General features: G+C 43.7%; 1 protein-coding gene across 35 annotated transcripts in view; it reads left to right on the forward strand.

Annotated features, from left to right (window-relative positions):
- Positions 1-14,966, forward strand: part of clasp2 (cytoplasmic linker associated protein 2) — a 453,349-nt gene that overhangs the window by 108,018 nt on the left and 330,365 nt on the right. Inside the window, exon 1 of one of the 35 annotated variants that reach the window (XM_085993882.1) lies at positions 780-1,007. The exons of 32 other annotated variants lie outside the window; for them this stretch is intronic. In XM_085993882.1, the coding sequence (XP_085850008.1) occupies positions 965-1,007 (43 nt within the window). In that variant the 5' untranslated portion in view covers positions 780-964. Of the gene's footprint in view, positions 1-779; positions 1,008-1,044; positions 1,269-1,661; positions 2,209-14,966 lie in introns of those variants that run through there. 2 more of the 35 variants (XM_085993883.1, XM_085993884.1) reach the window with 2 other exon arrangements.

Below are 14,966 nucleotides of genomic sequence, written 5' to 3' on the forward strand. Positions count from 1 at the left end.
CCCCATGTTCCCCTGGTTTTTAACTCTGCTCTACATCCATCATCATAGTCCTCCAACATCCCTGATTGAATTATCTTCTGCCCTCTAATCGTGCTTGACCTGAAGACTGCATTTGGCTTTGATGAAGTAATTAAAATAACGTCTGATAATGCTAATTGCGGTTTCCAAATGTTTACAATTTTACAGTTCTGGTTTGAATTGCTAATTTTGCAGAAGATATTGCCACCTTTTCCTCCTAAGGCTTTGGCACTCAGAGGATTGTTGATTGTCGAGTTTTATTTAGGCCTGATTTGCTCAAGGGATGCCTGGAATAAACAGAAAATTTTGACTGTTAATAAAGCTACAGAGGCCTTTCTTGTTTGCTTTGTGCTGATTTGCATTCATTTAGCTTCTTTGGTTCCTCTGTTCTTGCTCAGCTGTCATAATTGATGAAGCCTGGAAGTTGAAATGCTTTGTAATTTTCCATGACAAAAGGCTCATTGCACACTCATTGCACCTGCGTATCCTGTCGGCTTGTGTCGCTGTCTCCAATAGGACCATTCTACCTAAAATGTTATGTAGCTTCCCGTACACTGAAGCCTTTGATGCTTTTGTTTTCATGTGCTGCTTATTCAGATGTAAAAGAAATATTTTCTTTTTTTTCTATAAAGCATTGCCTGATTCAGAAGTTTGAATTAACACATTTGTGTGCAGATCTGCTTATAATGCAATTTCAGCTTATAATACAAAATATTTAATATTATGCAGATAAGCTTTAATCCTTTGGCCCACGTGACTGCTGTCTGATTCCGTTCAGCATCTGTAGGGAATACAGAGATTCTGGTTACTGGACATGTGTCTTGTGTTGTGATTCTCTTAAGAGTCTTTATACTGGAAGCTTGTGACCAGTGAGCAGAATTTTGATGTACAGTAGGTGTTCTGTGTGCTTGTGTGAAGCTGTTTTTCAGAAACGTAGTATATCTTTATGTCCGTGCCAAGTGGGTCATCTGGAGCCTACGTGATTTCAGGTATTTGTTTTACAAACGACAGGAGCCTTTTGCATAAAACCCTGTAAGCAGGGTGACTTTTATTCTGAACTCATCCAACAGCTGTTGGCTATTGCAGTGTGAAACTGCAGATCTGACTAGGTCACATAGTGTTTTGCTTATCTGTGTGGTGCACTGGAGATAGCGGCACAGGCACCTACAGTTACTCAGCTGCTTCAGGATCAGATTTGGTATTTCACTCTGCAAGCGGGAGCTTTTGTAGAAACATGGCCATGGATGATGGTGAGTGGCAACAAGAAATATAGCCAGAGTATGTAGAGTCGCAATATTCATAGATAAATGTAGGACAAAGCTTATGCTATCTCAGTTTTCATTTTTGTCGCTTTATTAGATATGATGAGAGGAGGGAGGTCAAGCTTCTTGTGGTTTGTTTCATTGAATTTTTATTGATTGGATTGTTTCAGATTTGTTCTTGGAACACAACAATCAGAGAGCCTGCTTAGAATATACGTGCAGTACTTCGAATTATTTATTGGTAATATAAACATTGAAATCTTCTGATCTGCATTAGGTGTTCTTTTTGTTTCTTCATCTGAAGTATTCTTGACAGCAGAAATTATAGCTTTTTCTTGCTAAAATTAAAAACCAAATGAATTTGAATTGCAGCAAGTGATAACTTCGCTATATTAATTGAAATTTATAGAATATAATCAAAAGTATCAAAATTGTTTGTGGAATCTATGTTTTGTATGCAAATGAAATGCCTAATGAATGAAGCATTTGCGGAATTGTGGTTTTGATTGTGCAGTGAATTGATATTTTGGTCAAATGGGCTTATTTACCTGCTGAGGACTGCACGTTATCTGAGGAACTGGTTCAGCTGCAGAAATGGTCTGCATGGTCAAAATGTTGAATATCTTGGATGATGAGAAATAGTATAAACAGAGAGAGCAATTATTGAAATGCATTTACAAGAAAAGTGGAAAAAAAATTGAGGATTGGTATCAAATTCCAGTAGCCAAAAGGTTAATAATTGAAATATTACTCAAAACATTGATTTTTTTTTTAAAGCATAGCATTTTTTGGTACTAATTGCTATTTAATTCTATTCTCTAGTTGAACAACACACAATGCTCCTTGTCGTAACTGATTTGGGCCAAAAACAGCTGAAAGGCACCTGCCTAGATTAGTGTTGCAGCTTCCTATGTGCTCCCAGAATTGGGTTTGTAGCATTTGCAGTTCTAAATTATGGCTATGTGTCCCTTGAGGGGGCCACATTCTTTGTGGAAATTATTCATTAATGCCAGGGGAAAAAAAGTGCACAGCACATAGGGTGAGATGATATGTGCAGGAGCTTGATGAAATGATGCCAGGAATGATTTGCAGCATTGGTGCAATTTAAGTGCGTATTACGATATGACCATAAAACCAGATGGAAGCTTGTCTGAGCTAAAGAACAGTTTGCTGGAAGTCTTTTGAATATTGATGTCTTAATGTCAGTGTGTTGAAAAAAGTTATGTATGCATGGTAGAACCTTTTTATTACAGCCATTTTTCCAGCCCAATCTATTTGGTTAAGTGAGCTTAAAGACATTGAAGGCACAAACTGCAGTAGTGTAAGAAAAAGTCAAAACAAGCGAGGAGATAGCTGTAAAGACAGGTACAACTGGATAAGAGTGTCATTGAATTGCTGAAAAACATGAGAGCAAGGATTAAAGGATTAAATCCCCGGTTAAGGCTGACATAAGAGCATGATATTGCGGCTGTTCATACTTTGGTGAGATGCTTGTATATTAAATTGAGGTGTTTGCATCGACAGTATATGTTGTTCAATGGCACCTTTGCAAAATAAAATAAGATTAAATGGAAAGAAGTGAATTTTTGGTGGTCTGCAATTATATACTGAAAATACTTCACTATAAATTTGTTTATAGGTTCATTTATATATTTTACTATTTAGATGATGATTTTGCAGATGAACATCAGTGAGCAGCAGAAGCACATAACGTTCCAGAATCAATTTGATCTGAGTCCTTCACAACGAATTATGTGTTGGAAACACAGATTTCTGCTACTCGTACAATGACCATAATTTTTTGTTTATGGCCTTTAGAATTAACAGTGTTAAGTGGCATTTTGGAGCGGTAATAACATTTAATTGTATTAAATCTTATGGGTGAGATATCCTATATGTCGTAACATTTCAGTGTATTAATGTATCGGTGTAATTAATTGTTCGGGGTTGCCAAAACAAGAAAGCTATGATTCGCTGTTTTCTGTGTTATTCTGTGTAGTACATTTCTACCAATCATCCAACCGTAGATAGATCATAAGGTCAGATGTTCGTATGGAAGTGGGGCTCTTCGCTGATGATTGCAGAGTGTTCAGCTCCAGTCGCAATGAAGTAGCCCATGTCTGGATACAGCAAGACTTGGACTACATCCAGGCTTGGGCTGATAAGTGGCAGTAACATTCAGGCCACACAAGTGCCAGGCAGTGACCATCTCAAACAAGAGAGAGTCCAACCACGTCCCCATGACATTCAGTGACATCCTCCACATTCAACATCCTGAGGGTTGCCATTGACCAGAAACTCAACTGGACCAGCTCCATAAATGGCTACAAGAGCATGTTAAAGGCTGGATATTCTGCAGCGAGTGGCTCACCTCTTCCCCAAAGCTTCGCCACCATCTGCAAGGCACAAGTCAGGAGTGTTTTTTAAAAATTCGTTAATGGGATGTGGGCGTCGCTGGCAAGGCCAGCATTTATTGCCCTTGAGAAGGTGTTTGTGAGCTGCTGCCTTCAACCGCTGCAGTCCGTGTGGTGAAGGTACTCCCATAGCGCTGTTAGGGAGGGAGTTCCAGGATTTTGACCCAGCGACTGTGAAGGAACGGCGATATATTTCCAAGTCAGGATGGTGTGTAACTTGGAGGGAAGTTGCAGGTGATGGTGTTCCCATGTGCCTGCTGCCCTTGTCCTTCTAGGTGGTAGCGGTTGAGGGTTTGGAAGGTGCTGCTGAAGAAGCCTTGGCGAGTTGCTGCAGTGCATCTTGTAGATGGTGCACACTGCAGCCACGGTGTGCTGGTGGTGGAGGGAGTGAATGTTTAAGGTGGTGGATGGGGTGCCAATCAAGCGGGCTGCTTTGTCCTGGATGGTGTTGAGCTTGAGTGTTGTTGGAGCTGCACTCATCCAGGCAAGTGGAGAGTATTCCATCACACCCCTGACTTGTGCCTTGTAGATGGTGGAAAGGCTTTGGGGAGTCTGGAGGTGAGTCACTCACCACAGAATACCCAGCCTCTGACCTGCTCTTGTTGCCACAGTATCTTATGTGGCTGGTCCAGTTAAGTTTCTGGTCAATGATGACCCCCAGGATGTTGATGGTGGGGGATTCAGTGATGGTAATGCCATTGAGTGTCAAGGGGCAGTGGTTAGACTCTTGCTTGTTGGAGATAGTCCTTGCCTGACACTTGTGTGGCGCGAATGTTACCTGCCACTTATCAGCTCAAGCCTGAATGTTGTCCAGGTCTTGCTGCATGAGGGCACGGACTGCTTCATTATCTGAGGAGTTGTGAATGGCGCTGAACACTGCAGTCATCAGTGAACATCCCCATTTCTGACCTTATGTTGGGGGGAAAATTATTGATGAAGCAGCTGAAGATGGTTGGGCCTAGGACACTACCCTGAGGAACTCCTGCAGCGATGTCCTGGGGCTGTGATGATTGACCTCCAACCACCACAACCATCTTCCTTTGTGCTAGGTATGACTCCAGCCAGTGGAGAGTTCTCCCCCCCAATTCCCACTGACTTCAGTTTTACTAGGGCTCCTTGATGCCACACTCAGTCAAATGCTGCCTGGATGTCAAGGGCAGTCACTCTCACCTCACCTCTGGAATTCAGCTCCTTTGTCCATGTTTGGACCAAGGCTGTAATGAGGTCTGGAGCTGAGTGGTGCTGGCGGAACCCAAACTGGGCACCAGTGAGCAGGTTATTGGTGAGTAAGTGCCGTTTGATAGCACTGTCAATAACACCTTCCATCACTTTGCTGATGATTGAGAGTAGACTGATGGGGCGTTAAGTGGCCGGATTGGATTTATCCTGCTTTTTGTGGACAGGACATACCTGGGCAGTTTTCCACGTTGCCGGATAGATGCCAGTGTTGTAGCTGTACTGGAACAGCTTGGCTAGAGGCGCAGCTAGTTCTGGAGCACAAGTCTTCAGCACGATAGCCGGGATGTTGTCGGGGCCCATAGCCTTTGCTGTATCCAGTGTGCTGAGCCGTTTCTTGATACCACGTGGAGTGAATCGAATTGGCTGAAGACTGGCTTCTGTGATGGTGGGGACCTCAGGAGCAGGCCGATACGGATCATCCACTCGACACTTCTGGCTGAAGATGGTTGCAAACACTTCAGCCTTGTCTTTTGCACTCACGTGCTGGGTTCCACCATCATTGAGGATGGGGATTTTCATGGAGCCTCAACCCTGCTATTTGTTTGAAATGATTGTGATCTTTTTCAGCTCGTCACCACTTCATCCTAAGACTCATCACCTTTTGGAGTTGTTACTGATTATGTACTCGCTGTTTCAGATTGAAGTTTTTCTTTTTTTTGTAATAAGCCTTTTGTATTTTGTGCAGAAATTGTGGCTAGACAAATGAGGTGCTGGTTGTGTTTATGCAAGAAACTGATGGGACCATTCATGGATTGATTGCATAATTTCATATTTGTTCTTGGAATACAACAATCAGCGAGCCTGCTTCGAATGTTTGTGCAGTACTTTGTTATTTATTGGTAATGTAAGCTTTCCCTGTATGGTGATTCCTGACTTCTCTTCTGACTGAAGTGCTCAATTTTTAAATTATACTTTCTCGGGTTAATTCAATCCAGGTCACTATTGATGAGTAACGTTTTTCCTTCAGTGAATCTCCTTTAGTCACCTGGCATTGTAAGTATCCTCGTGGCCATCAATTCATTTAGCACCTCTCAAAAAAAAAAAAAAAAGTAAAAGTATTTTGTAAGTCTACTTTCAAACAAGACTGAAATTAACTTCTAACCCCTTCCCAATTCCCCCATAAACACGCTGCCGCTTGGAAAGGTGGGAGTATGCAGTTCTGATGTTTCTTTTTGTTTTTATTGTGCAATTTTTGATCTGAGATCAGTAGATCGAGACATTAAACAATTCATACGTGCTGAATAAATGCTGAGGCTGCAGACTGAGATTATTGTGACTGCAGGAATTGTTCAATGCTCAGCAGCCTCCAGACCCCCTCTCGCTATTATGCTACATGATTTTTGTCCCTGTTTCTTCGCTTCTGTATTCAAGCTACAATGTGTATCCCACGTGTGCTCGTAACCCTCTCGCACATGTACAAGTCTTGGCATTGATCATGTTTGGGGTGGGGGGTGCACAGCAGCTGAACCTGATTGCCCTTGCCAGGTGCTCATATAAATGCACCATCTGAGAAGCACAATTGACATCAGGAACCCAGGCGGATTTTTCTTTCCTTTCGTTTCTTATCCAAAGGAACAATGGGGCAGAAATTCAACCTTATTTTGCTAATTTTTGAGCATAACATAAGGGGAAAACTGGCTGCCATATTAGATCGGGCGATAGGTGCTGATTTGTTTATCTGAATCCTTGTCCTATGCCAGTTGTCGGACCTCGATTGCAAAATTGGAGTACAAATGGGTTGAGCTTCTGGAAGTCCATATAGGTAACATCCATAGACACTCCCCTACCCACCATAGGCTCCACCTATTTGTACTGGGTCTTAAGCAGGCTTACCAGCGGTCCTTAAGGGTTGGGAAAACAGCCCCAGAATTATTATTTTTTGGGTGTAGTTGGAAGGAGCAGGATTGCTTCTCCTGGCTCCACAAAAGAACTGCAGGCCAGGGCTTGTCGCCTTCAGCATTGCCTCACCCCTCCCCATTGGACCTACCTGAGGGAATATAGGAATAAGAGTAGGCCATTCGGCCCCTTGAGCCTGTTCCGACATTCAAACAGATCATGGCTGATCTGTACCTCAGCTCGATTTGCCCGCCTTTGTTCCATATCCCTTGATATCCTTGCCGAATAAAAATGATTGAGCTCAGTCTTAAATTTCAATTGACCCAGCATTCTCGGCCTTTTGGGGGAGAGATTTACAGATTTAAACGACCCTTTGTGTGGACAAACTGCTGCTCGGTTTCACTCCTGAATGGCTTCGTTCTAATTGTATGATGTGCCCCCTTGTTCTGGATTCCTTCGCCAGATGAAATAGTTTCTCTGTAGCTACCCTATCGATTCTCTATCATTTTAAACACCTTAATTAGATCACCCTTCAAAAACTCAAGGAAATATAATGCAAGTTTGTGCGACCTGTCCTTATAATTTAACCTTGTAAGGCCTGAGATAATTCTGGTGAATCGTCACTGTTCCCATTCCAAGGCCAATTCGTGAGGTGCGGTGCCCAAAATTGAATGCAGTTCTCCAGATGGATCATGACCAAGGTTGCATACATCTGAGGCATCACTTTCTCACTTTTGTATTCCAGCCCCCTTGAGGTAAAGGCCAACATTCTATTGGCCTTTTTAAATTACTTTTTGTACCTGTGCTCTAGCTTTTAGTGGTTTATGTACCTGGCCACCCAAATTCCTTTGTTCCTCCACAGTTCCTAGTCTCTCCATTAAGAAAATATTCCCATTTGTCATTTTTGGATCCAAAGTGGATGACCTCACACTTCCCTACGTTGAACTCCATCTGCCACAGTCTTGACCACTCACTTAATCTGTTTTTATGTCTCTTTGTAACTTCCTGCTCCCATCCATACAATTTACTGCACCTCCTAACTTGGTGATCTCTGCAAATTTGGATGTATAATTCTTTATTCCTCCATCCAAGTCATTGATAATATGATGAAACGCTGAGGCCCCAGTACAAGTCCCTGGGAACACCACTTGTCATATCCCACCAATCAGATTACATTCCCTTTATCCCTGATCTCTGTTTCCTGTCCATTTACCAGTTACCAATCCATGTCACAAGGTTACTTCCAATTTCTTCTGCTTTTATTTTTGCTACTAATCTCTTGTGTGGAATCTGCTCATGGCTTCTGGAAGTCCCTATCCACCATGTTAGTGACAGCCTATAAAAATGTAATTATTCAGACGTGACTTACCCATCACAAATCCAAAAGCAAAATGCTGAAATTAGAACAGAAAATGCTGGAAATACTCAGCAGGTCAGGCAGCATCTGTGGAGAGAGAAACAGAGTTAACGTTTCAGGTCGATGAAGCTTCGTCAGAACTGGTAAAAGTTGGAGATGGGACAGATTTTTAAGCAAGTGTAGGGGCAGGGAAAGGAGGGAGGGGAGGAAAGAACAAAAGGGAAGGTCTGTGATAGGCTGGAAGGCAGGAGAGATTAAAAGACAAAAGGGATGATGGTGCGAGGCAAAAGGAGATGGTAATGTGACAAGTTAAGAAACAGATGACTTTAGATGAGGTGTAAATGGCAATGGAAGAATCATCATGTGAGGGGGAAAAAAAAGGGAAAAAAATAATCGAAGAAAAATAGGGGCCGAGGTTATAGTCTGAAATTGTTGAACACCACCACCTCCAAGTCGCACACCATCCTGACATGGAAATATATCGCCGATCCTTCATCGTCGCTGGGTCAAAATCCTGGAACTCCCTCCCTAACAGCACTGTGGGAATACCTTCACCACACGGACTGCAGCAGTGCAAGAAGGCAGCTCGCCACTACCTTCTCAAGGGCAAATAGGGATGGGCAATAAATGCTGGCTTTGCCAGCGACACCCACTCTCATGAACGAATAAAAAAAAAAAAATTCAATGTTGAGACCAGAAGGCTGTAAAGTGCCTTATCGAAAGATGAGGTGCTGTTCCTCGAGCTTTGTTGGAATAGTGTAAGAGGCCAAGGACGGAGAGATCAGAGTGAAGTGGAGAATTAAAGTGACAGGCGACCGGAAGATCGGGGTCACGCTTACAGACTGAACGGTGGTGGTCTGCAAAGCGGTCACCCAATCTGCGTTTGGTCTCCCCAATGTAGAGGAGATCGCATCTTGAGTAGCGAATACAGTATACTAAATTGAAAGAAGTACAAGTAAATCGCTGTTTCACCTAGGAGGAGTGTTTTGGGCCCTGGACAGTGGGAAGGGAGGAGGTAAAAGGGCAGTTGTTGCATCTCCTGCGCTTGCACGGGAAGGTGCTGGGCGAAGGGGTGATGGAGGAGTGGACCAGGGTGTCGCGGAGGGAGCGGCCCCTTCGGAATGCTGAAAAGGGAGGGGAGGGGAAGGGAAGATGTGTTTGGTGGTGGGATTACGCTGGAGGTGGTGGAAATGGCGGAGGATGATCCGCTGAATGTGGAGGCTGGTGGGGTGAAAGGTGAGGACCAGGGGAACCCTATCGTGGTTCTGGGAGGAAGGGGCAAGGGTAAGAGCAGAAGTGCGTGAAATAGAACAGACGCGGTTGAGGGCCAAGGTAGAGGGAAATCCTCGGGAGGAAAAAGTAAGACTTACTGGAAGCACTGGTATGGAAGGTGGCATCGTCAGAGCAGATGCGGCGGAGACAGAGATACTGGGGGAATGGAATAGAGTCCTTATAGGAAGCGGAGGAAGTGTAGTCCAGGTAGCTGTGGGAGTCAGTAGGCTTATAGTGAATGTTTGTCAGTAACCTATCCCCAGAAATGGAGACGGAGAAGTCGAGGAAGGGAAGAGTCGGAAATGGACCGTGTGAAGGTGAGGGAAGGGTGGAAATTGGAAGCAAAGTGAATGAAATTCTCTAGTTCAGGGCGAGTGCAGGAAACGGCACCGATACAGTCATCAATGTACCGGAGAAAGAGGTGAGGGAGGGGACCCGAGTAGGACTGGAACAAAGAATGTTCCACGTTTTCCCACAAAATGTTCCACATATCTCTGCAACTTGTGGGAGGAACACTGAAGTGGATTTTTGTTGAATGTTGGTTAGAAAATGTTGCCGAGTTGCTACTTACAAAGTGGTCTTGGAAAAGAACTGAGCAAATTTTCTGTTCATTGTGAAGAACTTTTGTTTCATTTGTTATCATCAGGTGTATTTATGTTCCTTCAGCACTTAACATTCATGATCTTTGATAGTGACAAGATCACTTGGTTTAATGTCTGACTGGGAGTCTATCTGCTTCTGATTTTTCACTAATCAGAATACGTAACAGTATTTTTCCATAAATTCTTTTTACCATTTATTCTTTATGCTCTGCAGCAAATGAAATTAGTATGCTAAAGGTGGAGTATTGATAAAAATATGTCACCATTTTTAACATCCTTTTGTTCATCCTCTTGTCAGCTGTAATTTAGATTTGTTTGAACATTAAGTGTTGGAGATACTTATAAGCTTGGAGATGAGTCATCAACTGTTTATTTATCTCTCTCTCAGCTCTGCAACCAGTCCAAGGCGGAATCCTCTGTGCTGTCACTAACACTTACTCTTGAAATGCAGCATTTTAAAAATGGGCTGAAATGGATGCAAGAGTAGGAAAGAATATTAATAATATTTTGCAATTTAGTGGCTTTTTTTTTAAAAAGGAATCCCGATGCCAAGACTCCTTTTCAGCTGGAGGATTATATCTGTTTTGAAGGTTAAGCAGATGCTTGCTTCAAGGTGAAGCACATTAATTTTCCAGCCTTCCACTGCTCCACTGTGTTAATTGACTGGTGCAAGAAATTGGGTCAACATTTTTTCATGGTTGTTTGACCTTCAGCATTTGATGTGAAGTATTCAATGACAACTACAAATATTAGCCAGTCAGAACTGAAAAAATTCTGCTTTTTAATCACTGTGAAAATATGTAGTGATACTAGATTCTTTTGTCCAATTTACTGTTTGTATTCAGCATCTTCTCGATGGTGGTTTAATAGGTTTGGTGTTACATTAGGAAGTACATTTGAATGAAATACATTTTCTGCATAATTCTTAGTGTCTAGTGGAATTATTTTTTGCGCGATCTGTACTTGTTCAGCTGGCCATCTGTAAAACATTAACATTAATTTCAAAACCTCATTTTTATTTGACATTTATTTTCACTGGATATTCAACTTCAATGGTCATTGTTTTTAATCCTCTTGCCATACCATTTGGGGGGAAAAAAATCACTAGCAGATCTTGTGTGATATTTTTGTTAAGCACGGAAATACCATGTGTGTTGCTCATGTGCCGTCCGGAAACGAGAGCCATAGAAATTGAAAGGGGGCCTTGCGAAGCAAATGGAATATTTTTGATTGTGAGCCGGAGTGAGCAGCTGCTGAGCTGGCAATCCAATGAGTACGAAACATTGCACTTGAATGCATATTTAAAAAATGTTTTGAATGTTTTGTTGGATCCCTGCTTACCTTGCTAATTTCTGGAGCTGTTTTAACAATTGTGATATTCTTCATTGGTAGTTTTCTTAACCTGCTTAGTGTTAGTTCAGTGATCAGTTTCCCATTTGTTCAGTAGTGTTAGCATTGTTTCCTTGTTATTTTTATGAATTGCTAAATAATCCAATGGATAATACTGCCTGATCCAAGGCCAGTGGTCATGTCCAGATATATTTTATTGGCTCAGTGTCTCCGATCACTCCCCTGGACAATCCCTTGCTCTCCATGAACTCAAGGTGCCTTTACCTCCCCAATATCGTGAGCCGAAGGACTGAGCAGAAAACCGTTAGCACTGTATTTTGGCTTACTGTTTCTCTCCATTCTTACTCTATTTCAGAAGGCTGTAGATGAGACACTCCACTTGCCTATGGCTTTAGCCTATAAACTGCCAAACCAGTTTATTAAATATTAAACGGATGCGAACAGTTGCAATCTTCCTATTCCTATACTTAATAGCACGTGGCACCGGGAGTAATCCAGAGATTACAACCTTTGAGGTCCTGCTCCTTAATCCTTCACCTAGCTCCCTAAATTCTTGCTGCAGGACCTCATCCCTCTTTTTACCTATGTCGTTGGTACCAACGTCTACGGCCACAGAAACGCAGGCAGGTAGTGCAGGGAACCCCTGCGGACATCCCCCTTTCAAACAAGTATACCGCTTTGGATACTGTTGAGGGGGATGACTCACCAGGGGAAGGCAGCAGCGGCCAACTTCCTGGCACTGGGGGTGCTCCTGCTGCCCAGGAAGGGGGGAAAAAGAGTGGGAGAGCAATAGTGGTAGGGGATTCTATAGTAAGGGGAACAGATAGGCGTTTCTGTGGCCGTAGACGTGAATCCAGGATGGTTTGTTGCCTCCCTGGTGCCAGGGTCAAGGATGTCACTGAGCGGCTGCAGGGCATTCTGGAGGGGGAGGGAGAACAGCCAGTGGTCGTGGTCCACATTGGTACCAACGACATAGGTAAAAAGAGGGATGAGGTCCTGCAGCAAGAATTTAGGGAGCTAGGTGAAGGATTAAGGAGCAGGACCTCAAAGGTTGTAATCTCTGGATTACTCCCGGTGCCACGTGCTAGTAAGTATAGGAATAGGAAGATAGAACAGATGAATGCGTGGCTAAAGGGATGGTGCAGGGGGGAGGGCTTTAGTTTCCTGGATCACTGGGTCTGCTTCTGGGAAAGGTGGGACTTGTACAAGTCGGACGGTTTACACCTGAACCAGGGGGGAACCAATATCCTTGCGGGGAGGTTTGCTAGCACTGCTGGGGAGGGTTTAAACTAACTTGGCAGGGGGTTGGGGTACAGAGTGGAGCTATAGTAGGGGGTGATTTACGGCCAAATACAGAGGGAAAAACAAGTCAGCTGGGAAGGCAGAGCAAATATGTGAAGGCAAAAGAGAATATGGCAGGGCTGGAAGGCATTTATTTTAATGCAAGGAGTCTTGCAAATAAGGTGGATGAACTGAAGTTGTTGTTGAACACATGGGAGTACGATATTGTTGCTATCACGGAGACATGGTTGAGGGAGGGTCAGGACTGGCAGCTCAATATTCCGGGGTATAGAATCTTCAGGCGAGACAGAGGGGGGTGTAAAAGGGGAGGGGGTGTTGCAATATTAATTAAGGAGTCAATTACTGCTGTAAGGAGGGATGATATATTAGCGGGTTCCTCTAATGAGGCCATATGGGTAGAACTTAAAAACAAAAAGGGGGCAAGCACTTTGCTGGGAGTGTACTATAGGCCCCCAAACAGTCAGGGGGAGATAGAGGAACAGATATGTAGGCAAATCTCAGAGAAGTGCGAAAATAATAGGGTAATAATAGTGGGGGATTTCAACTTCCCCAATATAAATTGGGACAGTCAGAGTGTGAAAGGCTTAGAGGGTGCAGAATTCTTAAAGTGCATCCAGGAGAGCTTTTTGAGCCAACATGTAGAAAGTCCTACAAGAGAGGGGGGCGGTACTGGACCTAATTCTGGGGAATGTAGCCGGGCAAGTGGTGGAAGTGTCAGTAGGAGAGCATTTTGGCGACAGTGACCATAATTCGGTGAGATTTAAGGTGGTCATGGAAAAAGACAAAGACGGCCCGGAAATAAGGGTTCTAAATTGGGGGAAGGCCGATTTTAATATGATAAGGCAGGATCTGGCCAAAGTGGACTGGGAGCAGCTGCTTATAGGAAAATCCACATCAAAACAGTGGGAGACTTTCAGAAGGGAAATAGAGAGAGTACAACGCCAACATGTTCCTGTAAAGGTCAAGGGTGGGACCAACAAGCAAAGGGAACCTTGGATGACAAGGGATATACAAAAATGCATTAGAAATAAAAGGGGGGCTTTTGGCAGTTACAAAAGACTAAAGACAGAAGAAGCCCTAGAGGAGTATAAAAAGTGCAGGGGCATACTTAAAAAAGAAATTAGGAGGGCGAGGAGGGGCCATGAAATAACACTGGCGAGCAAAATAAAGGAAAATCCTAAGATGTTTTATAAGTATATTAAGGGCAAGAGGATAACCAGGGAAAGGGTAGGGCCCATTAGGGACCAAAGTGGCAATCTGTGTGTAGAGCCAGAGGATGTAGGCGGGGTTTTAAATGAATTTTTTGCATCTGTGTTCACTATGGAGAAAGACGATGCAGACATAGAAATCGGGCAAGGGGACTGTGACATACTTGAACATATTAGCATCGAGAGGGAGGAGGTGCTAGCGGTTTTAGCGGGCCAAAAAGTGGATAAATCTCCAGGCCCGGACGAGATGTATCCCAGGCTGCTGTGGGAGGCAAGGGAGGAGATTGCAGGGGCTCTGACACTAATTTTCAGAACCTCTCTGGCCACAGGGGATGTACCAGAGGACTGGAGAACAGCTAACGTAGTACCATTATTCAAGAAGGGTAGCAGGGATAAACCAGGGAATTACAGGCCAGTGAGTCTAACATCTGTGGTGGGGAAATTATTGGAAAAAATTCTGAGGGACAAAATTAATCTCCACTTGGAGAGGCAAGGATTAATCGGGGATAGTCAGCATGGCTTTGTCAAGGGTAAATCATGTCTAACAAATCTGATCGAATTTTTCGAGGGGGTGACTAGTGGGGTGGATGAGGGAAATGCTGTGGATGTGGTTTACATGGACTTCAGTAAAGCTTTTGACAAAGTCCCGCATAGGAGACTGGTCAAGAAGGTAAGAGCCCATGGGATCCAGGGTGCCTTGGCGCGTTGGATCCTAAACTGGCTGAGTGGCAGGAGGCAGAGGGTGATGGTCGAAGGTTGCTTTTGTGACTGGAAGCCTGTGTCCAGTGGGGTACCTCAGGGATCGGTGCTGGGTCCCTTATTGTTTGTGATCTACATAAATGATTTGGATGAGAATGTAAAAGGTATGATCAGTAAGTTCGCAGATGACACGAAAATTGGTGGGGTGGTAAATTGCGAGGAGGAAAGCCTCCGGCTACAGGACGATATAAACGGGTTGGTCAGATGGGCGGAAAAGTGGCAAATGGAATTTAACCCTGAAAAGTGCGAGGTGATGCATTTTGGACGGACAAATAAGGCAAGGGAATACACAATGAGTGGTAGGACCCTAGGAAGTACAGAGGGTCAGAGGGACCTTGGTGTACATG

The sequence above is a fragment of the Somniosus microcephalus genome, chromosome 7 (assembly GCF_052327205.1).
Source record: "Somniosus microcephalus isolate GS21.2 chromosome 7, FLI_Smic_1.0, whole genome shotgun sequence".
NCBI classification, from domain to species: Eukaryota; Metazoa; Chordata; class Chondrichthyes; order Squaliformes; family Somniosidae; genus Somniosus; species Somniosus microcephalus.